Source organism: Dermochelys coriacea, chromosome 2, assembly GCF_009764565.3.
Source record: "Dermochelys coriacea isolate rDerCor1 chromosome 2, rDerCor1.pri.v4, whole genome shotgun sequence".
Lineage (NCBI taxonomy): Eukaryota > Metazoa > Chordata > Testudines > Dermochelyidae > Dermochelys > Dermochelys coriacea.
In genome coordinates this window covers 62,710,308-62,737,967 of record NC_050069.1, presented here as the reverse complement: position 1 = coordinate 62,737,967, position 27,660 = coordinate 62,710,308, and the positions used below count along the sequence as shown (strand labels likewise).

General features: G+C 44.6%; 1 protein-coding gene, 1 long non-coding RNA gene and 1 other non-coding gene across 4 annotated transcripts in view; all 3 read right to left on the bottom strand.

Moving 5' to 3' along the window:
- MYBL1 (MYB proto-oncogene like 1) overlaps positions 1 to 5,776 on the bottom strand; it is a 45,072-nt gene extending 39,296 nt beyond the window's left edge. The window contains exon 1 of one of the 2 annotated variants that reach the window (XM_038392615.2): positions 5,226 to 5,776. In XM_038392615.2, the coding sequence (XP_038248543.1) occupies positions 5,226 to 5,245 (20 nt within the window). In that variant the 5' untranslated portion in view covers positions 5,246 to 5,776. The remainder of the gene's footprint in view (positions 1 to 5,225) is intronic. The other variant, XM_038392617.2, reaches the window with a different exon arrangement.
- A 540-nt stretch (positions 5,777 to 6,316) lies between these two features.
- On the bottom strand, positions 6,317 to 6,406 carry TRNAY-GUA. Its single transcript is given in 2 exon segments — positions 6,317 to 6,352; positions 6,370 to 6,406. It is a non-coding gene; the product is annotated as a tRNA-Tyr (tRNA).
- Positions 6,407 to 16,475: 10,069 nt separating this feature from the next.
- On the bottom strand, positions 16,476 to 23,254 carry LOC122458665. The gene is made up of 2 exons (XR_006278794.1): positions 22,902 to 23,254; positions 16,476 to 17,961 (listed from the first exon to the last, which is right to left on the bottom strand). It is a non-coding gene; the product is annotated as an uncharacterized LOC122458665 (long non-coding RNA).
- Positions 23,255 to 27,660: the final 4,406 nt, after the last annotated feature.

Below are 27,660 nucleotides of genomic sequence, written 5' to 3'. Positions count from 1 at the left end.
GGACTTTGAAACCTAACTTGCTTAGGTTGTTAAGAAATTGTACCCAAAGTTGTAAAGAAAAAAACGTTAAGGTTTTGGATACAACTTTCAGTAGGATTTAAGACCTATTGACTTTCAACATATATCCATTTGGCTTTTAATGGGATTTGGGCTCCTATGTCATCTAAGTGCTTTTGAAAGCTGTACCCCAAGTCTTAATTTATTTTTTCTCCCTGCCCACACTTCTACCCCCCCACAAACACACATACTTCACTCAGGCTCAGCAATTGCATGTTCATACTACCCCTTTTCACCTCAAGTAAGCCACAAAATACACTTAAAATTACAACTCAGTTGTCTCCATGTGGTTACAGTCTGTGAACTGGATCTCTGTAATTTAAGCACTGCATAGTGGACCAAAATTAAGTTAACTGGCAAAAGGAGTCTGAAGCTATTACAAAAAGCAGGCTGCAGAAAAAGGGCCAATCAGGTAATGAAAGAGACAATAAGATACTGTTTAATTTTGTATAGTTCTCCCAATTATGTTACAGTACAGTTAATCTAATTTCTCATTTCCCACATCAAAAAGGCATCCTTTAAATGCTTTACACGTTTGAATGACTTTTACCAATATTAATTTTTAAAATATTGATAACGGATAAGCAAACATCTTACTATTTAAATGGTTTACAATGAACACTTCATAAGAACCTCTAATATTAACCCCTTAAAGTATTATTCTGACTTGAAAGAACAGAAAGCTTTGTGCTTAGACCACTGCAAATTGATGGTGACAGAGCAAACAAAGCATATGGCTTGAGGTATTTCTTCCTGTTTTAACTACTACCTAACACACACAACCCACTGGTCCAGATACACTAGTCTTACTAATCTACAACTTCAAACACTACTGTTTCTGGGTCAAACTATTTAATACGATACTCATTTTGAAAAGCAATAAAAAAAACTAAAGCTTATCTGTACTTGAATTATAGCCAAGGATCAGTACACTCTGTGAAAAGCCTGGCAAAAATTATGCAGCAACACCACAGTTCCTAGTCACTGTGGCATTCTAGTACGGTGAATAGGAAACTCTGGAGCAACTTTGATATATTTTTTAAAATGTAACTTTTTTCCCAAATGAAATATGACAACGAATATTATCAATTGTTATTTGATATTAAACTCAATGTATTTTACACTACTCTACATTCCTAGTAGACCATGGGATGGGTGGGTATTTTTGTTTTTAAGAAACAAAAATCACACTGTAGAAGTTTCTCTGAGTAAAGCTGGATATTTTGGCAAGTGGGTCGGGTACAGTTGGCACTTTTGACACCAGATGTGGGAGATAACATGGCATTATGCAATAATATTAGCTGGATGTTTCTGCTAAAACAGCTAGCACTGAAATAATGTACAATGCTTACATCTAAACTGTCAATTAAAACTCAGAATTAACATCACTGAGATGAATGGGGCAGTTCACATCTTTGGAACACTATTTCAGGTTGTCTACAGCCTCAGGAAGACAACAGAGTATCTTCTTACACTTGATTTATATATTTATGGTTCTCTTGGCTACCATGTGCTAGGAACAATTTTTTAAAAATAATATCTAGATTCTGGAAATGGAGCATATCACAGCCAGCAGTGGATTCCTCAGCAGTGCAAGATACACACAGCCCTGCCTACAGTGGCAGTTAAGAACTATTCACTTGAACGTTCTACAAAAAGACAAAATGTATTCAGGGCCAAAGACTGAATGTTTAAATTTCACAGAGAGAAAAAAAGAGTATCTACTCTCTAGAGTCACATATTAAAATTTCTTGTACTCCACCCATCTCAGTCTGAAAACAAACATGACTTGTAGCATATAGGTCCAAAAATTATATATGTACTTAAGTAAACAAAAGGTAGTTTAAAAAAAAACTCAAAATGAATGGATTTTTTAAAATTTCAGTGATTATAATTTGACCATTCCTCTGTACTGTTGTGAACTGAAACTGTATGGAATTAGTCCATGAAAACAGGTTTCAGAGTAGCAGCCGTGTTAGTCTGTATTCGCAAAAAGAAAAGCAGTACTTGTGGCACCTTAGAGACTAACAAATTTATTAGAGCATAAGCTTTCGTGAGCTGCAGCTCACTTCATCGGATGCATCCGATGAAGTGAGCTGTAGCTCACGAAAGCTTATGCTCTAATAAATTGGTTAGTCTCTAAGGTGCCACAAGTACTGCTTTTCTTTTTGCATGAAAACAGAAAGTGAAATGGAGCCATTTAATTTCACCAAGCTGTTTGAAAGAGTAAACAAAATATAAGTTAAATTTCAATAATTCTAGTAGTCAAAACACTTTTTTAATTAAGATTCTAGGCTTCAGTGTCCTTTTATTATGTAGCAGAAGAGTTGGCAGATGTATTAAGAAATGAAAACTTCTCTCATTTTAAAAATCAAACACAATGTTATACAGTAACTCCTCGCTTAATGTTGTAGTTATGTTCCTGAAAAATGAGACTTTAAGCGAAATGATGTTAAGCGAATCCAATTTCCCCATAAGAATTAATGTAAGGGGGGGGTGGTTAGGTTCCAGAGAAGTTTTTTTCACCTGACAAAAAACATTTATATTTATATATATATATATTATATACACATATACACACACACACACACACACACACACACACACACACACACACACACACACAGAGTACAAGTTTTAAACGAACAGTTTAATACCGTACACAGCAATGATGATTGTGAAGCTTGGTTGAGGTGGTAAAGTCAGAGGGTGGGATATTTCCCAGGCAATGCCTTACTGCTAAATGATGAACTGGCATTCGGCTGAGCCCTCAAGGGTTAACACATTGTTGTTAATATAGCCTCACACTCTACAAGGCAGCACGAATGGAGGGGGAGAAAACAACATGGCAAACAGAGACAGAGACACACACACTGTGTGTGGGAAAGAGAGATGTGCATTGCCCCTTTAAGTACGCTGACCCCATTCTAAGTATATTGCCTTTAAAAAAAATCAGGAAGTTGAGACAGCTCTCTCTGTCCTGAGTCCTGTCCTGTCCCCACCCTGCTCTATATGGAGAAGGGGGCTCCCTGACATTAGACCCCCTCTTCTCCCCCCCCCCGCACAGCGAGCAGGAGGTTCCTGGGAGCAACTCCAAGTCAGAAGGCAGGAGCAGCACATGGCAGTGGGGGGAGGGACAGCTGAACTGCCAGCAATTGGTAGCCTGCTGGGCAGCTGCTGCACAGGGAACTTAGGGGAGCGGGGAGCTGATGGAGGGCTGCCGGTCCACCCTGGTTCCAAACCCCCACCAGCTAGCTGCAACGGGCTGCTCTTCTTGCAAGCAGTGGACAAAGCAGGTGGCTGCCAAACTATGTTATAAGGGAACATTGTGCAACTTTAAAAGAGCATTTTCCCTAATTGATCAGCAACCTAACAACATTAACTGGGATGATTTTAAGTGAGGAGTTACTGTACCTAATAATACCATCTGGAACTCAAAGATCAAGATTCCTCCTTACTCTTGTACTAAATTAGCAATCCCAAAAACAGTTTGCACCTGTTCTTGCATGTTTTGTTGTTATATGCCAACATGGAAATTTTTGTTCTGGTGTTACCAACCTGTAGCAGACCTATTTTAATTATCTAGCAAGAAATATAAATTCTTCACAACTCAATATTTGCTGACAGCATGTTAGCACTTACAGAAAAGACCAGTAAGTCTTATTTAGCTCCTAAACACCAGATAAACAAGGTGGATGAGGTAATAACTTTTAGTGGACCAACTTCTGTTGGAGAGAGAGAGAGAGAGAGAGAGAAGCTCCAGATGTTACACTGGGTACAATAATTTCTGATGTTATAGGATACAGTTGCACACCTACATTAAGGTAGTTGATCATCTCTAGTTTCTCAGATGCGTGTGTGTTCCTTGAAACAAATTACAGGGCAAACCTATTATTTCCCCCCGCCTCCCCCCCACACACACTGCAGTTTTTCAACAAGAATTATGAACTTATATAGTGTATTTGTAATAAACCTGATCTCAAGAAGAAAAATACAGTAACAGATTCTTATATAGCAACCACCAAACTATAATTTCTTCACTCCTATGAACAATATGAATCCACAGCAATCTCCAAATAGTGTGGAAAGTCAAAACCTATTAGTTAGGAAAGCTATTATTAGCCATTTATCCTGCTCTTCCCTTATCAACCTTATAAACCCCCTTCTGTGTTTCCTTATCGGTTTTCAAAATTTTATTCATTTTTTAAACATGTAACACTATGAAAGTCCACAACTAGAAACACTGAAGATGGCAGTAACTAGATGAATAAATTTAGTTTCATTTTATATTCAAAATCTGAATTTTTAGGAGACACACAGGCTCCTGCAAAATTGAGGATTTATCTAGAACAGCTCTCAATGTCTGCAGCTGAATAAACACACTTTCTCTTGTAGATCCCCAGCTACAGGGAAAGAACCCCATATAGGGGTCTTTTAATCAGTGGACATCCCAGGACTAGAAACAGTCTGTGTTTTTTAAAAACAAATAGGAATTAGTGAAGACAAAGAATATTAAAAGCACATGGTTGATTATGGTCAACCCCAGCTTCCCATCAGGGGTGTGTGAAAGCAGAGAGGCAAAGGATCAGGAAGGTTATGGAAGAAGTAGGGAAAACTGGCAAGAACAACTACTATGCGCATCCGATGAAGTGAGCTGTAGCTCACGAAAGCTTATGCTCAGATAAGTTTGTTAGTCCCTAAGGTGCCACAAGTACTCCTTTTATTTGTGTGGGAAGAGTATCTATTACCTGCGGGGAAAGAGAAGATGAGGTTACCTTTATATCTGTGGTACGGGGCAACATGGGAAAGACATGGATGCAGCGACTCCTGGGGGATCCAACAGGCAGGGGAGAGATGGAGAAGTCAGGGAGCACCTGTGTGGCGACAGGCGGGTGACAGAAGACAGGGGGTGATGCAGACGGGAATCGGGAAAGCTGCGGGCTTGGAGAGTGGGCAATGACAACCGAGCACGGGGAAGGACAGCGGGGTAAGGAGGAGAGTCTGCGCCTCTGGTCTGGGGAGAAAGATGAAGGCGAACTTACCTGCCCGCCCTGGGCGCGGAAGATAGAAAGCGCTGAGACCGGGGGAGGGAGCAGGGATTTGGGACCAAGGCGCGGAGATACCTGAGCCAGGGCAGGCGGGGCGGCCAGTCAGGGGGCGTTACTCACCTGCGCGGTCTCTTCGCCATCCTCTAGGCGCACCATAGGGAGGGGGGCGGAGGCGGGCTGGCGAACAGAGCTGCGCGGCTCCCCGCCCGGGCTCCTCACGCTGCCCCGGGGCTCACGCACGGGCTCGGGAGTCTGTGCCGCTCGTGGCGCCCGTCCCCGTCACACACCGCGGGGAGGGGGGCGGCTCCTTCTACCGCTCCCGGAGACTCCAGCGCATCTAACCCCACCCCCTCCACCGGCAGCAGCTCCTAGCCCCGGCCTGGCCCGGCCCGCCGCACACAGAACATGGCTTAGCCCGGCCCGGCTGCGGCGACAGGATCCGCGGCTGCAGACGCTTGTTGTCCGGGTCCAAGCTGCGGCTCCGAGTCCCCGTCACAACTGCCCCGGCTCCAGTTGCGTCTCCCGCCGCCCCAGCTTCCCCCGTGCCCGTCCCGGCCGCGCCTCTCCGCCCTGTCTAGCTGCTCCGCCGCCGCCGCCGCCGCCACACTCGCGGCTGGTTTTGTCCGTGCCGCCGAATCTCGCGCCCAGCCTCCTTCCAGAGTCACCGTTTGAATCTGCGCACGCGGACTGCAAGCCCATTGGCTGTGGGCGAGGCACGAGATCGAGGCGGGGCACCGCGCCAGAGGGGGAAGGGGGTGCGACCAGTGGGGAAGGAGCGGGCGGGGCATAGACCCATACGCGGACGGACCGGGAGCTGGGAGGCGGGACATAGCGCGCTGCATGCTGGGGGAGTGAGTTTTTCCTCCCGCCAAGCCTCACAGGGGGAACAATGGCTGCTTGTTCCGCGGAGGCTGTGCAATAAGCTCATAGCCCTCTCTGGGCTCTGCTGCTGCCGCCGCCGCCGCCGCCGCCGCTCTTGCCTCTCAGGCCTCGGCCCTCTCCCCCTAGTTGCTAGGGCTGGCGCTGGCAGAGGGGCTAGTTGTGATCACCTACACTCAGGAGCTCTTTTGCGTGGCAGTGACTCATGACTAATAAAATGCACGTGAACAGCACAGCGTGCAGAGGGAGGAAAACACCTCTTTTAGTACAAATGTTACTGACAAGGGATTTCTCACCTTCCTTGCTATACAGAATAATATATAAAACATGTCTCCTTCGAGCCGGAATCGAACCAGCGACCTAAGGATTCCCACAGGCAACACCGCTACAGTCCTCCGCTCTACCAGCTGAGCTATCGAAGGGACTTCGAAATTAAGTTTGTTTCCTCTCTACACAAGTCTCACTTTCAGGACTCAACCAGTGTAGTATAATTCAGTTCATGGTACTTAAAGAGAAGTTAGTCTGGAGCAGTAATAAATTTAGTGAGGGCAGCTTTTGTAGCAATAAAAATGGAGAGAGAAATGGAGCTTTGGAGAGGACACCTGTTGACTATTGATGCACTGTTATAGTAGCCAGACTTACAATTTTTTCCCCCTATAAAAACAAATAAATTCTCTCTAGGGAGATTTTCCTTCCTTTCATGTATATTTGCCTGACATAATATGGTATGATATAATGTATAATCTGAGGCTTGGTCTACAGTACAAATTTATATTGCCTGATCAAAATAGTAATACCAACCTAGCCCGGGGTGGGGGTATAGACAGCACTACATCAATGGGAGGGCTTCTCCCGTTGACATGGCTACCACCTCTTGAGGAATTGGAGTACCTATGCCAAAGGGCTAAGCTCTCCTGCCAGTGTAGATAGCTTCACTAAGCACTGCAGCAGTGCAGCTGCATGGATAAGTGTAGATAAGCCCTAAGGAACAGCATTCGCCAGCCCTTACTCCTGTGAAAAATCACTAGGAGTAAGGAAAGGCAGAAGATCAGCCTCCTCAGTTATAAAGTACCTTGTTTTGGGGAAGGGAGGTTAATTATGAAAGTCAAACTGGTATGATCTTTTTGCCTTTTATTTAAATCAAACACTAATAATAGGCCTTCAACCTAGTCTAAAAAAAGCAACTTTTCTAACCACATTCCACCCCCAACTGTTTGCAATCCAAGCAAAATGGTCGATAAAAACTAAAGCGGAAATGACTAGACATTAAAAACAAAACTTATTTATCATTATTGTCTACCCTGAGAGAAATGAAAGTACAATAAAACCTCAGAGTTACTTATGAACAACCTCCATTCCTGAGGTGTTAGTAACTCTGAAATGTTTGTAACTCTGAACAAAATGTTATGGTTGTTCTTTCAAAAGTTTATGACTGAACATTGACTTAATACAGCTTTGAAACTTTACTATGCAGAAGAAAAATGTTGCTTTCCTTTTATTATTTTAGTACTTTATGTTTAACACATTACTGTAATGTTTCAGAGTAGCAGCCGTGTGAGTCTGTATTCGCAAAAAGAAAAGGAGTACTTGTGGCACCTTAGAGCCTAACAAATTTATTACAGCATAAGCTTTCGTGAGCTACAGCTCACTTGTAACGTATTTGCTTTTTTAATTTTTTTGTCTATGCTGCTGTCTGACTGTGAACTTCTAGTTCCAAACGAGGTGTGTGGTTGACTGGTCAGTTTGGAACTCTGGTGTTCATAACTCTGAGTTCTACTGTAGTAAACAGTATGTAAAAGATCAAATTCTAAAAATTGTTTCATTTAATAAACTGATTCAGCTCTATCACATATGTAAGGATTTTACAAATATTTTAACTTGTGGTGTCTCTAAATAAAATACTTTATCCTTTAGGAACAGCATTTAGTACTTAGTGCTTTTACACCTTTTATTTAATTAGTTAATTGGTACTGTACAATTATTTAAATGAAATAAAGCATGATTTAAAAAGGAAAAAGACAGGATCACAGGAAACTAAAATCAAGACAGCGGGATTACCTAAACCAGGGGTCTCAAACTCAAATGACCACGAGAGCCACGTGAGGACTAGCACATTGGCCCAAGGGCCGCACCACTGACCACCCCCCCTGCCCACTGCCCTCACCCCGCCCCCACTCCACCCCTTCTGTGAGGCCCCGCCCCTGCCCCGCCTCTTCCCACCGCCTCCCTGCCCCCATTCCAACCCCTTCCCTGGCAGGCCGATCTGGGAAGGCACTTGCCCCTGCATGTTGCCCCTACGCATCACCCATGCTCCTCCAGGCAGCAACTGGATTAAGCTTATGCTCTAATAAATTTGTTAGTCTCTAAGGTGCCACAAGTACTGCTTTTCTTTTTGCGAATACAGACTAACACGGCTGCTACTCTGAAACCTGACGTATAAGAATGTAACCAGCTGTTGGCCCCATGTAACCCCGAGATAAGCGCGGAGAATATAGCGCCGCAGAGGACTCCCCCCCGGTGGAGTCCTGCCTGGTCAGCTGTCCCGAACGGCCAGAGTCCTCTGCAGCCCCTCCTCGCGTCCTAGGGGCTCCCCAGGCAGATTGGAGCATAAGTTCTTCTTTCCTTCAATAAAGCATAGTTTACTATTCTTGGGCCTGAGTGTCCTCCTTTCACTGGCATCTTCCCCCCCAGCCCTTGCGGGCACACTCCTGGAGCCCCCGCGAACCACACCAGTCAGAGCTGCCCAGAACCCACCCTCCTCCCGTCCCCAAAGTCCCTCCCAGAGACCGCACCCTGCACTCCAACCCCCTGCCTCAGCCCTGAGCCCCCTTCCGCACTCCAAAACCTTTGGCCCCAGCCTGGAGCCCCCTCCTGAGACCCAAACTCCTCATTCCTAGCCCCACCACAAAGCCTGCACCCCCAGCCCAGCCATCACCCCCTCCTGCACCCCAAAGCCCTGCCCCAGTGCCTCCTCCCACACCCTGAATCCCTCATTTCTTGCCCCATCACAGAGTCTGCAGCCCGGAGCGCCTCCTGCTCTTCCTAGCAATCATCCCAGCTAGGTGGCCCTGCTCCCCACAAGCAGATGGTGGCTGCTTGGGGAGGAGGGGTCTGGTGGAGATGCTCCAAATTTATGTCTCCCTTCCCTGGTAGTCCTTACCCGGGAGCCTCCACTTCAGCCCCTCTGAGGTCTGTGGGGTATGTCTACATTGTAATTAAATGCCCTGCCGGCCTGGCTCAGCAGAATGGAGATGTAACATTACTGTGTAGACACTGGGGATCTCGGAGTCCCTCCCCCCTCACGGATCTCAGAGCTTGGGATTCAGCTAGCCCAAACAGCCCCACAGTGAGCCACAGACAGGGGGAAGCCAGCTTTTATTGCTGTGAAGACACATCCACCCGCAGCCCTTCCCAGCACATGGACACAGCAGCTGCTAGCCTAGCTGGCTATGCAGACCAGTCCCTCCCTGCAGAAGGACCCTGTAGGTTAGTGTGGTTTTGGGTGTGTGTCTCTTAGGACATCCAGGAACAGTGCACTGGGGCTGGTCCAGCCCCCACCACTGGATGGCCACTGCAACCCACTTAGTCAGCGGAGCACATCAGGAGCCATGCCAGCAGCCAGACATCACTGTGCACAAAATACAATAAAATAAAATACAATAGCACTTCACACTGGTGGGTGCCTGCTGCAAAAAGTAAGTGGGTCATATGGTCTGATGGTGCCAACACCATGGCAGCACAAAAGGAGCCTGGCAACAGGGACTGCATAGCTTCACTAGGACTGATGTTCCTGAAACAGAAGAGCTAGTCCCTGGCTATGGTAATCTCCCTCACACCCCTATACTGACCCTTTCTGTTTCAAATAAAGGACAACTTGGAAATTATGGGGGAGAGTTTATTTTTAAGGGCACCTCCCCAATGTTTTATTTATGACACACATTCATATACAAACACCACATTGTATTACAGTGTATAATCCTTTGCATGATTATTGGTGTATACAAGACAATATTGATTGATTTGTTGTGCAACGTTGAACATTGGACACCAAACGAAGGACAGGTGGTCATGCTGTGTGTGACATTCTAACATATTTCCTCTCAATATGCTTTGGGACAGCATGAATTGTATTTTATGCAACTTCACCTACTTAACATTAAAGAGCTATAATGAATTCATAAAATAATACCAATTCAATATCCAGATTATATATTTAAACATAAGTGTCAGGAAATGTTTAAAACAAAGACATGGGCCATCCCTAGGCGGTGCAGGGCTAGGACATAGATGAGGAGTTCCCCCACCTTCTCCGCCCAGCCCCCACTCCCACTCCAAGGCCCTACCCCTTCCCACCCAGCCCGTCCCCCACCCAGTTCCACCCCTCCCGCGAGCACACTGCACCCACACTCCTCCCCCCAGCGCCTCCAGATGCCATGAAACAGCTGATCGATGGTAGGCACTGGGAGGGATGGGGAAGCGCTGATCAAGGGGGCCCCAGGTGGGCAGGAGGCACTGGGGGGAGGAGGAGGTTAGTGGGTGGTGCTCTTCCTCCCCCTCCCCCGCTCATCTCCTGCCTTGCCTCCCTGTCAGCCTCCTCACGAAGCATGGCCCCCCCCCGAAAGCACAGGGCAGTCACCCCAATTTGCCATACCACTAGGAACGGCTCTGATTAAGACTCCCATCATTTTAATTTGTCCACATTGCATATATTGTCTATTAAAGCATAGATTTAAACAATTTAACTAGTCATTAAACATGGAATAGCATAACTTTTTCTCCTTGCTATACAGTTCATTGTCAGGTAGGGAAGGAGTCAGTCAGTGGCTTCAGCTCTACTGGATCCCCTACCAGGACAGTTAGGTGAAGGCAAGAAAAATGAAGCTCCTGCAATAATCTCTTCAGTTGCTCACATTGCGAGTGAGCGGGACTCTTTTGGTCAGCAATTAATTTTACAATCATGTTTAAAATCTCTCCCTGCTGAAGTGAAGGATATTTGAATCATACATTCCATCTCCCACATTCAAACTGTTGCAGCTCCTGGCCTTCTCCTGGTGCCTGCTTAGCCTTGCAGTGAAAATGAGTGAGTGGAGAACAAGCAACGGAGGCCAAATGTTGTATTGATGGAGTGCGTGGGGCGTTGGGGAAGGGTGAGGCCTCGGGGGCAGGGCAAGGGTGTTCAGTTTTCTGCAATTAGAAAGTTGGCATCTCTAGTCTCAGAGGTAAGTTTTAATACTCTATAGAAAATAACGTTATGTCAAAAGAAAAGGAGTACTTGTGGCACCTTAGAGACTAACAAATTTATTAGAGCATAAGCTTTCGTGAGCTACAGCTCACTTCATCGGATGCATTTGGTGGAAAAAACAGAGGAGAGATTTATATACACACACACAGAGAACATGAAACAATGGGTTTATCATACACACTGTAAGGAGAGTGATCACTTAAGATAAGCCATCACCAGCAGCGGGGGGGGGGGGGGGGGGGGGAGGAGGAAAACCTTTCATGGTGACAAGCAAGGTAGGCTAATTCCAGCAGTTAAGAAGAATATCAGAGAAACAGTGGGGGGTGGGGTGGGAGGGAGAAATACCATGGGGAAATAGTTTTACTTTGTTTAATGACTCATTCATTCCCAGTCTCTATTCAAGCCTAAGTTAATTGTATCCAGTTTGCAAATTAATTCCAATTCAGCAGTCTCTCGTTGGAGTCTGTTTTTGAAGCTTTTTTGTTGAAGTATAGCCACTCTTAGGTCTGTGATCGAGTGACCAGAGAGATTGAAGTGTTCTCCAACTGGTTTTTGAATGTTATAATTCTTGACGTCTGATTTGTGTCCATTCATTCTTTTACGTAGAGACTGTCCAGTTTGGCCAACGTACATGGCAGAGGGGCATTGCTGGCACATGATGGCATATATCACATTGGTAGATGCGCAGGTGAACGAGCCTCTGATAGTGTGGCTGATGTGATTAGGCCCTATGATGGTATCCCCTGAATAGATATGTGGACAGAGTTGGCAACGGGCTTTGTTGCAAGGATAGGTTCCTGGGTTAGTGGTTCTGTTGTGTGGTTGCTGGTGAGTATTTGCTTCAGATTGGGGGGCAGTCTGTAAGCAAGGACTGGTCTGTCTCCCAAGATCTGTGAGAGTGATGGGTCGTCCTTCAGGATAAGTTGTAGATCCTTGATGATGCGTTGGAGAGGTTTTAGTTGGGGGCTGAAGGTGATGGCTAGTGGCGTTCTGTTGTTTTCTTTGTTGGGCCTGTCCTGTAGTAGGTGACTTCTGGGTACTCTTCTGGCTCTGTCAATCTGTTTCTTCACTTCAGCAGGTGGGTATTGTAGTTGTAGGAATGCATGATAGAGATCTTGTAGGTGTTTGTCTCTATCTGAGGGGTTGGAGCAAATGCGGTTATATCGTAGCGCTTGGCTGTAGACAATGGATCGAGTAGTATGATCTGGATGAAAGCTAGAGGCATGTAGGTAGGAATAGCGGTCAGTAGGTTTCCGATATAGGGTGGTGTTTATGTGACCATCGCTTATTAGCACTGTAGTGTCCAGGAAGTGGATCTCTTGTGTGGACTGGTCCAGGCTGAGGTTGATGGCGGGATGGAAATTGTTGAAATCATGGTGGAATTCCTCAAGAGCTTCTTTTCCATGGGTCCAGATGATGAAGATGTCATCAATGTAGCGCAAGCCAACACTACAAAAAGAAGGATTCTGGGTGGACTCCTCCTGAAGGTCGAAACAGCAGCCTGGATTTCTACATAGACTGCTTCCGCCGACGTGCACGAGCTGAAATTGTGGAAAAGCAGCATCGCTTACCCCATAACCTCAGCCATGCAGAACACAGTGCCATCCACAGCCTCAGAAACAACTCTGACATCATAATCAAAAAGGCTGACAAAGGAGGTGCTGTCGTCATCATGAATAGGTCGGAGTATGAACAAGAGGCTACTAGGCAGCTCTCCAACACCACTTTCTACAAGCCATTACCCTCTGATCCCACTGAGAGTTACCAAAAGAAACTACAGCATTTGCTCAAGAAACTCCCTGAAAAAGCACAAGAACAAATCCGCACAGACACATCCCTGGAGCCCCGACCTGGGGTATTCTATCTGCTACCCAAGATCCATAAACCTGGAAATCCTGGACACCCCATCATCTCAGGCATTGGCACCCTGACAGCAGGATTGTCTGGCTATGTAGACTCCCTCCTCAGGCCCTTCGTTACCAGCACTCCCAGCTATCTTCGAGACACCACTGACTTCCTGAGGAAACTACAGTTCATTGGTGATCTTCCTAAAAACACCATCCTAGCCACTATGGATGTAGAAGCCCTCTACACCAACATTCCACACAAAGATGGACTACAAGCCTTCAGGAACAGTATCCCCGATACTGTCACGGCTAACCTGGTGGCTGAACTTTGTGACTTTGTCCTCACCCATAACTATTTCACATTTGGGGACAATGTATACCTTCAAATCAGCGGCACTGCGATGGGTACCCGCATGGCCCCACAGTATGCCAACATTTTTAAGGCTGACTTAGAACAACGCTTCCTCAGCTCTCGTCCCCTAATGCCCCTACTCTACTTGCGCTACATTGATGACATCTTCATCATCTGGACCCATGGAAAAGAAGCTCTTGAGGAATTCCACCATGATTTCAACAATTTCCATCCCACCATCAACCTCAGCCTGGACCAGTCCACACAAGAGATCCACTTCCTGGACACTACAGTGCTAATAAGCGATGGTCACATAAACACCACCCTATATCGGAAACCTACTGACCGCTATTCCTACCTACATGCCTCTAGCTTTCATCCAGATCATACCACTCGATCCATTGTCTACAGCCAAGTGCTACGATATAACCGCATTTGCTCCAACCCCTCAGACAGAGACAAACACCTACAAGATCTCTATCATGCATTCCTACAACTACAATACCCACCTGCTGAAGTGAAGAAACAGATTGACAGAGCCAGAAGAGTACCCAGAAGTCACCTACTACAGGACAGGCCCAACAAAGAAAACAACAGAACGCCACTAGCCATCACCTTCAGCCCCCAACTAAAACCTCTCCAACGCATCATCAAGGATCTACAACCTATCCTGAAGGACGACCCATCACTCTCACAGATCTTGGGAGACAGACCAGTCCTTGCTTACAGACAGCCCCCCAATCTGAAGCAAATACTCACCAGCAACCACACACCACACAACAGAACCACTAACCCAGGAACCTATCCTTGCAACAAAGCCCGTTGCCAACTCTGTCCACATATCTATTCAGGGGATACCATCATAGGGCCTAATCACATCAGCCACACTATCAGAGGCTCGTTCACCTGCGCATCTACCAATGTGATATATGCCATCATGTGCCAGCAATGCCCCTCTGCCATGTACATTGGCCAAACTGGACAGTCTCTACGTAAAAGAATGAATGGACACAAATCAGACGTCAAGAATTATAACATTCAAAAACCAATTGGAGAACACTTCAATCTCTCTGGTCACTCGATCACAGACCTAAGAGTGGCTATACTTCAACAAAAAAGCTTCAAAAACAGACTCCAACGAGAGACTGCTGAATTGGAATTAATTTGCCAACTGGATACAATTAACTTAGGCTTGAATAGAGATTGGGAATGGATGAGTCATTACACAAAGTAAAACTATTTCCCCATGGTATTTCTCCCTCCCATCCCACCCCCCACTGTTCCTCTGATATTCTTGTTAACTGCTGGAATTAGCCTACCTTGCTTGTCACCATAAAAGGTTTTCCTCCTTTCCCCCCCCCCGCTGCTGGTGATGGCTTATCTTAAGTGATCACTCTCCTTACAGTGTGTATGATAAACCCATTGTTTCATGTTCTCTGTGTGTGTGTGTGTGTGTGTGTGTGTGTGTGTGTGTGTGTATATATAAATCTCTCCTCTGTTTTTTCCACCAAATGCATCCGGTGAAGTGAGCTGTAGCTCACGAAAGCTTATGCTCTAATAAATTTGTTAGTCTCTAAGGTGCCACAAGTACTTCTTTTCTTTTTGCGAATACATACTAACACGGCTGCTACTCTGAAACGTTATGTCACTATCCTTCAGTGAGGGGGACATATTGCTCTACGTAACACATTCGTCCATGGAAGTCCCTAGGACTCTACTCCAAGGTCTTCCTGTACAGGGGACACTAAAGGATCAGGGCTTTAGAAGTTAATGTAATTTCATTTGCAGTTTCATGCTGTATTGCAGTAGCATTTTTTTTCAGAGGGTATGTCTACACTTCCAGGTAAACAAACACGCACTGGCTCTACTTGAGCTAGCACAATAAAAATAGTGTGGATGTTGCAACACAGGTGAAGGCATGGGCTAGCTGCTCAAGTACAAGCCCACCTGACCTTTTAGGCCTGTATTTGGGTGGCTAGGGCATGCTACAATCAGTGTGGATGATGCTTCATGGCTATTTTTAGTGCAGTAGCTCAAGCACAGCAAGCCTGTGTATGTCTAGCCAGGCTGGGAGGTATGCTCCCAGCTGCAGTGTAGACATATACCAAGACAAATGTTTATTCTTCACTTCAAAAATAGGTCAACTTATAAAAAGTTACAAAATATAATGGAGCTTCTTGCTCAAGAAACAGGTATAGGCCTTGTAAACAAGCAACAGTTTGAGTTTCATCTTTGTAAATGAAGTTACAGACAGTCTACAAAAAGACGAGACATTTTGCTTATTCTTTACCCTACGTGGAAGTCTCTTAGTTATTCATATAAGTAACTTACAACAAATTTGAGGTCTTATGAACCTAAGGAAAAGTTTCCATTCCAGTGATTTATGGCACAATCCTCAATTTCAAGTAAGGAGTCTATATCCAAGAACTACTATTTTTACAATTTGGTGCACAAAAAGAGGAGTTTTTTGGGGTGGGGAAGAAGGTGGCATAGACAGGAACAACAAGACGATTGGGTGCTGAAATGTGAACACAGAAGGTAGAAAAGTCTTTACAAAGGCTACTGCATCTGGGTACCAATGCAGCATTTAAAGCTCTGGATTGGAGAGGGATTTATGTTTTTATATGAAATTATATTCAACCACACAATATAATTTGGCCTCTTCTTACCTGTCATTTATTAAGTGCTTTAACCTCTTCCTGTTGTGTACCCACAAGGTACAACCCCATACTATTGCAAACAGTACAACTTTCAAAATACAATGGCTGTGAAATAGCAGGTAATCTTAGGTGCTGTTATTGGTGTTGCTCCAGCTTCAAGAAAAATAATTAGAATGCAGAAAATTAGTTATGCAAGCCTGAATCTCTAATTTAGAAGCTACAGTATATCCTCTCTCAACAGGCTTGCAGAATTGCTTATGGAATTATAGGTAAAGTTCTCCAGAAATGTGATAAGTTATTAACAAAACTATGGCATCATTAAGAGGTTAACATTTGGCCCCGAATACAAGTTTTTACAAATCCTACAAGTAATAGCATTTTCCCCATGTTTTTGTTTGGTTGTTTTTAATTCCAACTGAAACAATTACTTTATAACAAAAATTTATAGCAAGTGACATTTCCCTTCAAAAGTCGCAAGCAAAATATTGTAACATTGTGCTAAGCTATGAAAACTGAAGTGAAAGTGATTAGAAACTGATAGTAAACCAATGACAAAGTAATTTACTTTTATTATCCAGGCTAATGCAAAAGTTAAGCAAATAGCAAAAATACTTAAATTCAGTTTTTATGTGCAAGTTCTTCACCTTTTGGTATCCTATCATGTCATTAGTAATTCAAGGCAATATATACTATATATAGTTTTAACATGATTTTTAAGTTGTACATGGTTTTTGGGGAAAATGTGTACACACATTTTATCCAGGGAAACTCAAAGAAAATACAGTTGTGTGAAAATTTCACACAAACATTATGCCTTTAAGCACTGGAAATTACAATTTCTGCTCAGAAGTGAAAGGCTTCAGGAAGATAAACATTTTATCTCTGAATTTTTCTTCTGTAGTATAAGCATATAGGGCAGCTTGTACCAAAAGAAATGGGAAATCTTAGCTTGTAGCGCCCCCTACACTTTCAAATAAGAATCTAAATTCTCAGCAGTTGTGCCGAAAGTCCATAGGTAAAGCTGTGGTGGAATAGTAATGCTGAAATGGTTCTGTTGTTCTGTGGGAAAAAAAGAAGACCATAATTTGATTTTAAAATTATCACACAATTTTATATGCTTTTCTTGGCTTATGTACTATGTCTGTTCAGTGCCAAGTTGCATAGATATAGTTGTGCTGTACCCAAGAGATAATACCAAAGAAATGTGCCCCCACATCAAGGCCATGACAAGAACCTTTGAACTACACAGGCTATTTATTCAAGATCTATATGCAACTAAAACTGTGTTTTTCAGGCAGTTCCCATGTCTTTGCGTCTGCCTTGTACAGCACCGAACATCTGGACTTAATAATAAATGCTTAAATAAAATCATCAGACAAAGTCCCAAGGGCCTGAAATAGACACCATTGGGTGGCAAAGACAAATTTCATTTTTAAAGCTAGCACCTTTTTAATGGGAGTATATGTTACTATACATATATATTCACACATTTTATTTTAATATATACACACACGAGATTCTGAATTGTTAGTCTTAATAGATTAAGAGTTGAAGGTCACAATATTCAAAATTTAGTTTTGCCAAGATGTGCGGTAAATATTGTTCTAGAAGTATGTTTCAGTGCAGATCCCATGCATATAAGATTTTTTTTTTTTTAAGTCGCAATGTCCATCAGGGCTGCGCAGGAACCCTGTGCTTCCTCATGCTCTCATCTGAGGCATAAAGGTCTTGGTAGCCATGTCCCTCCCTCTGTTCCCTCTTACTGTAGTTGGTGGTGAAACAATCTGATGAATGTCTGACCCATTACTCTTCAGAAATCCTAAACCATTTTTCTTTCCAGCCAACTTGTGGAAGAAATTTTATCTAAAGCTCATTCCTTTAAATAAATAAATAAAAAAGAAAGAAAAATTAATTGGCAACCCCCAGTACAGCACAACAAGGTGCCTCCCACAAACCACCATGACTCATGGCAGAATCCAAACCCTCAGGGTTTAAACCCTGTCCATGCTGTGATCCCCATGAAGGACAGGCACAGCCAATGTCTCGTCTGCTTCAGAGAGAACCATATCATAGACAGGTGCTCTGTGTACAAGTCCTTTTCCTCCAGGACCTGCAAATCCAGGAGTAATCAGCTCTAGCTGCTGGAGGAGTCCATGCAGATCGTTTCAGACCCAGAGGTGGCAGTTACAGCCGGAGGCGGTTAGATAAAGCAGCATAGGCCAGCACTCTCTTGAGCACACATCAGACTCCAGGATCAAGCACTTGAAAGAAGGTGAAGAGGATGCTGACTGAATGAGCACAATCAGAAAAGTTAACACAGACCATCTCAACATTAGTGAAGTCTTCACCACAAAACCTCAGCACCAACAGCCCTCGTGCTACCAGTACTGGCTTCCTCAAGGCTGCCATTTTTGCCTGCTTGTGAACAGGACACCAATGCACAAAAAGTCAGACCAAGCTTAAATATAGCTCTAAGACAGAAGGGAAAATACAGAGGGTACAAAGTACAAAGGCTCCAAGCAGTCAGGCAGAGTGAGAGACCTGGACGCAATCCTCAACCTGACAGAGCTAAGCAAGGATGAGGGATATGGGCTCCTCTAAGTCCTAGCACCTCCATAGTCATTCCTGGTACTGAAGAGGCAACCAGCATCAAGACCAACACTGCCTTTATACAACCAATCAGCACCACCTTTGAAGATAAGCAAACATTCCACTCCTCTGCCATCAGAGTGTGACCCCCCCAAACAGGGCATCAGGAAATCCCCATTCAGAGCCCCATAAGAAGCACAGGAATGGTACTAGACCAGCATTCACATGGGAAGCCAATACAGCCTTATTTGTCTTACGGGGACCATTCTTCCATATGTTGAATCACAGATCACCCTCCTGCAAGTCTACAAAGGAGGAAGAGATCTGTCTCCTTGACAGCACTGTTTGCTAAGTCATGCCTGACTAATCTAATTGCCCTCTACCACGAGATAACTGGCTCTGTGGATGAGGGGAAAGCAGTGGACGTGTTGTTCCTTGACTTTAGCAAAGCTTTTGACATGGTCTCCCACAGTATTCTTGCCAGCAAGATAAAGTAATATAGGCTGGATGGGTGGACTATAAGGTGGATAGAAAGTTGGCTAGATTGTCAGGCTCAACAGGTAGTGATCAATGGCTCCATGTCTACTTGGCAGCCGGTATCATGCGGAGTGCCCCAAGGGTCGGTCCTCGGGCCGGTTTTGTTCAATATCTTCATAAATGATCTGGAGGATGGTGTGGATTGTACCCTCAGCCAGTTTGCAGATGACACTAAACTGGGAGGAGAGGTAGAAACGCTGGAGGGTAGGGATAGAATACAGAGGGACCTAGACAAATTAGATGATTGGGCCAAAATGAATCTGATGAGGTTCAGCAAGGACAAGTGCAGAGTCCTGCACCTAGGACGGAAGAATGCCATGCACCGCTACAGACTAGGGACCGAATGGCTCAGCAGCAGTTCTGCAGAAAAGGACCTAGGGGTTACAGTGGATGAGAAGCTGGATATGAGTCAACAGTGTGCCCTTGTTGCCAAGAAGACCAATAGCATTTTGGGATGTATAAGAAAGGATATTGCCAGCAGATTAGGGATGTGATCGTTCCCCTCTATTCGACATTGGTGAGGCCTCATCTGGAGTACTGTGTCCAGTTTTGGGCCCCACACTACAAGAAGGATGTGGAAAAATTGGAAAGAGTCCAGCAGAGGGCAACAAAAATGATTAGGGGACTGGAATACATGACTTATGAGGAGAGGCTGAGGGAACTGGGATTGTTTAGTCTGCGGAAGAGAAGAACGAGGGGGGATTTGATAGCTCCTTTCAACTACCTGAAAGGAGTTTCCAAAGAGGATGGATCTAGACTGGTCTCAGTGGTAGCAGATGACAGAACAAGGAGTAATGGTCTCGAGTTGCAGTGGGGGAGGTTTAGGTTGGATATTAGGAAAAACTTTTTCATTAGGAGGGTGGTGAAGCACTGGAATGCATTACCTAGGGAGATGGTAGAATCTCCTTGCTTAGAAGTTTTTAAGGTCAAGCTTGACAAAGCCCTGGCTGAGATGATTTAGTTGGGGATTGGTCCTGCTTTGAGCAGGTGGTTGGACTAGATGACCTCCTGAGGTCCCTTCCAACCCTGATATTCTATGATTCTAAGTCACTTTCAGCAGAACCAGAAGTGGGCCCACAGGAACAGGAAATGACAGTGAGGCAACAACAAACTCCCTATCTCCACCCAAAAGATTCCTCAATACTGGACAAGGCAGTGGCACCAGCCCCACATTGGCACTCGATAACCGAAGACTTCCAGGACCTCCTGTCTGAAATTGCAGAGACCCTGAACATTGAGACCACACTCAGACAAGAAAAATCTCTAGCTTCTTGACATTTGAGTACAACGATGCTCACCAGGATTGCTCTCCCAATTCATGAAGAGATCCTGGAACAGGCCACAGGACAGTGGCATGCCCTGGCTACGCTTTCTGCAATCTTCATAACCAGCCCTCTCTGTTCTTAGTTTTGAGAGTTTTCAGCCACCATGGGCTTTAAGTGGCAAAGGAATTGAGGGACAGTTGCAATCATCTCACTCTTTACACCCTCACACAGGAGCATAAGGCAGTGCAGGGCACATGCATGGCCTGACAGATATTGTTATTCAAATAAATACAGTCTTGCATGCATGTGCACCTACACACAGATGCAGATAAAGAAAATATCTGCTTTATAATCACAGGATGCGATTGCAGCTTCTGTAGACATACCAGGGCTAACTTTAATCTAGCTAGCTCAGGTACCAGAGCAGTGAAGCCACAGCTGCAATACGGACTAGCTGCCTGAGTAATTACTCATTATTTCAGACAGGCTTGTACAGCCTGTGCTGTATGGTTGCACTGCTACTGGTACCCAAGCTAACTTGATTAAAGGTATGTCAACACGAGCTGTGATGACACTGCATGAATGATTGCAGTGTAGACATACCATACAGTAACTGGATCTTAAAGTATGTCTCGGGGTAAGTAACAATTCTACCTTTGACTTCAGTGCTATGACATATTAATAATCTGTAAACAGATAATTTAGAGGCAAACATATTTAATAAATGTTATTTAGAAGGTTAAATGTGGAACCATCTATAACTGGACAGGTAATTCTTCCTGTATTTGTACTCCATTCTTACCTATGACCTTAACCTCTTCAGGCAAACAATATTAAAATGGCTACCAATTTAGTAATTCACAAGGATAAACTCAGCAGACTTTTCATGTCTAAAATATCATTTCATTTACACTGGCTATATCCACCCAAGGGAGGGGTACTTTTACTCGTTTATCATTATTTGTCAGCAGCTGCAGGAGCTGGCAAATTTTTTTTTTTTTTAAATGTAAGTGCATCCCATGTTTGTGAAAGCTGCCAGATTGACAGCTCTGGCGAAGGAGGGGGTGTTTGTTTGATATACAGCCCTGGCAAGATCAGTGCAAGTTTTTCCACACTGTCTAGGCAATGTTCTCAATGTTCTGGAGGGATCACTTGTATAGGTGTGAGAAGTCAGTTCTGTCCCCATCCCCACTCAGTGCTTGGTTTCTTTTGCTGAGAAGACTGCAAGCAAGCAGTTAGTTCCAGCTGTGACAGCATTTGGATGGCAAGCGGACTGAGCCTACCACATTTTCTCAGGGGGAAACAAAGAGCAGTCAGATGGAGGTAACTGTTGGTCAACACCAGCCTGAGGTAGAGTCAAGCTGGCAATATCTTACTACCAGCCTAAACCATGCAGCCTTTCCACCCCCCAAAACCAAAAGGCCACCCTGCTCAAAGAATTCAAGAGAAAGTGTTGCCTAATAGTAAGAATGGGAGACAAGAAGTCAAACCTCCCAGGTTTCCACTTTAACACTGGCTCACTATGTAATCTCAAGCAGAGGTGGCTGGTCATTAGCATTTAATAAGGTTAAGCCCCACTAACTTCACAACTGTGTGGTGTGAATGTTGCTCCTAGAGCAGAGGTCCCCAAAGTGTGGGGTGCACCCCCTAAGGGGGCATAGAGGAACATCTGGGGGGCACAGCAGGGCCCAGGCCATCCCCCACAGGGGCAGGGAGGGAACACCACCCAACCCCTTCCTACCCCCAGCTCTGGTCCCAGTCCCAGCCAGGGCAGAAACTAGGGGCAAGGCTGGGAGTGGAGCTGCACCTGGACATGGGCCCACCTGCTACCCAGACCGCAGCCCAGCTGCATCTCCGCCCCCCTCCACACCCTTGGTCCCTGGACACGACCCTGCTCCTGGCCCTAGACCCATGCTCAGCTACAGCCCAAGCCTCAGCCCCTTTAGCTCTAGCCAAATCTCCCCCCATCCCCAGCTGCATCCCTGCTGGCTCCGGGGGCTCAGGGAGGTACTGACAAGTGCAAGGGGAGGTGCAATCAAAAGTTTGGGGACCACTGCCCTAGAGAGCTACTTGTGAGGCTTGAGTACACTTGTCTGCTTCCAAGGGACTTATAGTCCTGTAGCACATAGATTGCAAGGCACAAAGTACAACTTTTGCAAGACTAGCCCAGAGGGTTTATCTACACTGCATAATAAACCCAGGTTCAGACTCAGGTTTAAGCTCAAGTCGCTCTACCATCCAAACACAGTCTTCTGACCCATGTCAGGAACCCAGGCCCACAGTCTACTCTGGGTTCTAGCTTAGGGACCCTCTAGTCACCAGCCAAGGTCTGTTCCACCCATATCTTGCTGCATTTCCCTGATCCCTTTCTTAACTTTCTGGCTCTCCCTTCCTTCTCTGGGTTTGCCAGTTTCACCACTCCTACTTGCCAGGGGTTATCTACAGCCTCTAAACACTCCTCCTAGGAAGTGACTGTAGCCTTTCCTAGTAGCCCCTTTAGTTGACCACTTCCTGATTTATATAGGCTGCACCTGTTCCTGCACAATGTGACCTTCTAATTAAGGTTTCTTTCACTGTCTTAATTCCCCCCAGCTTGCTGTCTAATAGGCTAACTGGTCCCTCTGGCCTGCCTTAACCCTTTCAGGGAAAATGTGGGGAGAACACCCCATCACAGGCTGTTCTGAGGAAGCGGAGGAGGTTGGAAAGGTTCTTAGCTGGGAAGTGATGGGCAGAGTTCAGGCACAGGAGAAAGATAGGGTTGGCAACTTTCTACTCACACAAAACTGAACACCCTTGCCCCACCCTGCCCCCTGAGGTCCCTCCCTGTCTCGCTCCTTCTCCAAGGTGTTGCCCCCCACTCAGTCTATCCCCCCTCCCTCTGTCACTTTCTCTCCCCATCCTCACTCTAACTCATTTTCATCGAGCTAGGGGAGGGGGTTGGAGTGCAGGAGGGGGTGAAGGCTCCTACTAGGGATGCCGGCTCTGGGGTGGGGCTAGAAATGAGGAGTTCAGGGTATAGGAGAGGGCTCTGGGTTGGGGCAGGGAGTTGGGATGTGGGATGGGCTGAGGGCTCTGGCTGGGGGTGCAGGCTCTGGGGTGGTGCCAGGGATGAGGGATTTTGGGTGCAGGAGGGGGCTCTGTGCTGGGACCAAGGGGTTCAGAGACCAGGCAGGGGATCAGGACTGGGGTAGGGGGTTAAGATGGGGGGGGTTGAGGGCTCTGGCTGGGGGGGTGCAGGCTCTGAGGTAGAGCCAGGGATGAGGCATTTGGGGTGCAGGAGCGTGCTCCGGGTTGGGAACGAAGGGTTGGGAGGGCAGAAGGGGGATCAGGGCTGGGGCATGGGGTTGGGGTGCAGGCTCCAGGCAGCGCTTACCTCAAACAGCTCCAAGAAGCAGAAGCATGTCCTCTCCCCCAGCTCCTACGTGGCGGCACGGCCAGGGGGCTCTACGCACTGCCCCATCTGCAGGTGCCACCCCCGCAGCTCCCGTTGTCCATGGTTTCCAGCCAATGGGAACTGCAGAGTCGGTGCTTGGGGCAGGAGCAATGTGCAGAGGCTCCTGGCTGCCCCTATGCATAGGAGCCAGAGGGAGGACATGCCGCTGTTTCTGGAGCTTACTGGACTTTTAACAGCAGTGCTGTTAGAGGCACAAGGGTCCCTTTTCGAGCAGGTGTTCTGCTTGAAAACCAGACACCTGGCAAGCCTCAAAGAGTCAATTAATAGGATGGGTTTGATGGTAGTATAACAGCGAGATTGGAATGAGAGAGGCTGAAATGAGCAGAAAACAGTGCCAGAGCCAGCAGAATTAATACTGATTTTCTGTCCTTCCCTTTACTGGAGCATCCCAGTTTTTCCATTCTGACAGGGAGAAGGAAGAGGACGCTCTTATCACTTCCTCAGCAACCTCCCTCATACCACTGCAACACAATTCCTTGCAACACCCCTGACCAGAGTGAAGAGCATTCCAGTAATAATACCCACACAGATTGCAGGGAAGAAGAGAGAGGGAGCAAAAGGAAGAAGAGGGATAAAGCTATCACCACTGATCTTCAGGCCTAGTTTCAAAAGTGTGTGTAACTGTGTGGCTGGTGTGTGTGTACCAAAGCTCCATTGCACACAAATACTATTTGGACATGTAAATAGTCATATGCATTTTAGTGATAAAAGAGCAGTAATTTAATGCACAAGTTTGGCATGCAGATGCGTTAATCCTTTAGAAAAATAAGTCCTTAGCCATTCTCTGCTTGGTTTTCCCTCTCAAGTGAATTGTCACTCACCTCACAGGACTGTTGTTGAGATTAGATTATGTTTGTCCAGCAATGTGTAAATAATTAATAGTTTATCACGCACTACGCTACATATTAGACCTAAACTCAGCCCCAAGCTTCCCCTACCAAATTTCTGTGGAAGAGCCCTCCAGAAATTTTGGGGGAAGAAAGGGGAGCAGGAATTTTCATGGCTTTAACAGATTATAAAAATCATTTACTGTGTTCATTTTTATCAAAAGGCTTCTAAAGGTACACCAGAAGGTGCATATATAACCAATACAAATGCAGCAGAGAAACACCAATTTCACATAGCTAAGAAGCTGCACAGCAGGACTACATAGTTGCGACATGGAACTGCTAAGCAGCTTAGAAGCACTGCAAGATGGCGTCCCCTTTTCCACAAAAGACAGTATTTCAGTCTTCTGTTTGCCCTGCCAACTATGCTGCACCCTCCACAAATGCTCACCTCTGAGAGAAAGTCCACCAGGGCAAATCACTCATTTCTAATGATCAAATCAGTTTGGCATCTGAGCTTTCATCTTTGCTGGTATCCTGAATCTTGGAGAATTGTTTTGTCTCTACCTCCCATTGTGTCTTTAGAACAGTAGCATAGGGAGAAGTACAGATAACAGACTAAAACGCCCAATATGAATACACAATAAAACCCATACAGGTACAGAGAAGATAGGCAAATAGCAGGCAGACAAGCAGAAAGATGGCAGAAAAACTGACATTTAATGGACCTCTTTGGGAGTTGCTGCACAAAGTTTTGGGAGAGTGGCAGAAATTATGCATTCATTTCTACAACTATGTAACTGCACTATGCATAGGGCCCTGGTTTTAAATAAATTCCTACACGTTGAGTTCACTATACAGCATTTATACCCGAGTTTCAAAACAATCTAAAGAACAGGTTTTTTTTAAACTAGAGCTCAAAAGTTTAACAGATACTCTTATTGAAAGCAGAGCACACAAGAACTAACTCCTGTCACTGTTGGCTGAGAGAGGCAATGTTACCAAAAAGTTAATTTTTAATATATTTACTTTGTTGAATAAAAGCTTCTGGTCTAGGGCAGCTGACTTCTGCTAAATTAGTTAGGTAGTATTCAGTTTTGATCCTCAAACTGATTACAGTGATTTTTGAAGTAAAATTAACTTATTGGCTCTTTACAGGGAAATAACAGTTTAAGTGCTGGAACAAAGTTGTGGAGGTTCATCCGATTTTCTTTTCTTTTTTTTAAAAAGAGTATGGTAAGCATATGAAATTACAGTACAACTGCACGTGACTATGCTATTGCTAATGCATATACCTTCTGTTTCAGCTAAAAGGAAGTTTAAGAGATCTCAATGAAGTCAATAGTTGTGTCACCTTTTTTTTTGCTGGTTATCACAATAAAGAAGACATTTATATTCAAAGTAAAAGACTGATTATATCAGTAAGTTAAAAAATAAATTAGATTAATGTAGATTAAAGAACATAGCGAGTCATTTAGAGTCAGAATAATAAAGAAAATCAATAAAAGTCAGAAATGCAGAAAGTTAAGAGCTCCAACAATGTCAACTTGGCCTTGAGGCCCCTCTATAGAGTATTTTCTGTTCCTATTTTTCTTATTAAATATATACTTCCAAATATTACATATTCATTTCTTCAGTTTATAAAATGCAGCTATCAAGTTCTAGACTTATTTTTAACATATTACAATCATCAATACAATAGGTAAACCAACCCAATGTATGTATAAAACAAGCAGCAAAATTACACACACACCCCCCTCCCCCCCACCAAACATCATTTGGAAAGTCTACCGTTTCTACTAGCTTCTGCAAGAAAACCAATAATAATTATCCCTTTTGCAACATCAGTAAACATGAGTTCTGACCTCAAGATGGAGATAATGTGCGATCCATGACAAGCGCATGCTCTTCTAGTCTATAAAGGCTCATATACCATATAGTATCTGAGCTCTTTCTAGTGTGAATAATATCTGTCACAGTTTGTTCTCTCATCCTCTTCCCAGCAGAAGTGTGTATAGGGGAGTTTGTTTTTGTTTTCTTTTTTGGACAGTTCTTTGATTTGTTTGTTTGAATGTGTTACTATGTAATTATGGTAGAAAAGGCAAGGTCAAAGAACTGTGCCTTCACTGACCTACCCCTCCAATTCCAGTCCAAAGCTAAAATTTAGACAGGCTTTATTAATTGAACCAATGTAGCCACGTTAACATAGGAATCTTAGCTTTCGCATTTTCTCTCTAACTGTACACCTTTAAACACTGCACTAATGAAATTAATGAAGCTGCCTAAACCACTAACATACATTAAGTGCACACACCTGTGAAATACAACTCTATAAAAGGGTATAGTTTTCAGTTGTTCAAAGTTTTAACATGCAATTAATTTCCCTTCAAATTTGATTCTGGACCTACTCAGAAAGGACTACATACATGTCATTCTTCAGAGTTCTTTGAGTTACCTGTGTGGCTGGTTTTTCCACACGTACAAAATTTGAAAATGGCTGAAGAGATTTTTCCATTTCCAAAATAATGCATCTTTGGCCAGTGACCAAAAATTGAAAGTTTAAAGCCCAAAGATGAATTCTCCCAGGAAGATACAAGTTTGTGAAAACCCTGAATCATCTCAAACTATTTTGTCTCAAACACAAACACCTCCTCTGGCAGTTTTGTGAATTTAGCCCTTCTTTTCCTCTTACATTAAAGTGTTTTTAAAAAAGGGTTTGTTCCAGGTCAAACAAAGTGTTTCATTCAACAAAAAAAAAAAAAAAAAAATGAAAATTTTGTTTTTTTGATTCACCAACTTTTTTGGATTTTCAGATCAGGTTTAAAAAAAAATACCCCAACTACGTGAACCAGCTCTAATTCAGACACACATGGAACTTTACAATGCCATTTTTACTAAGCCCA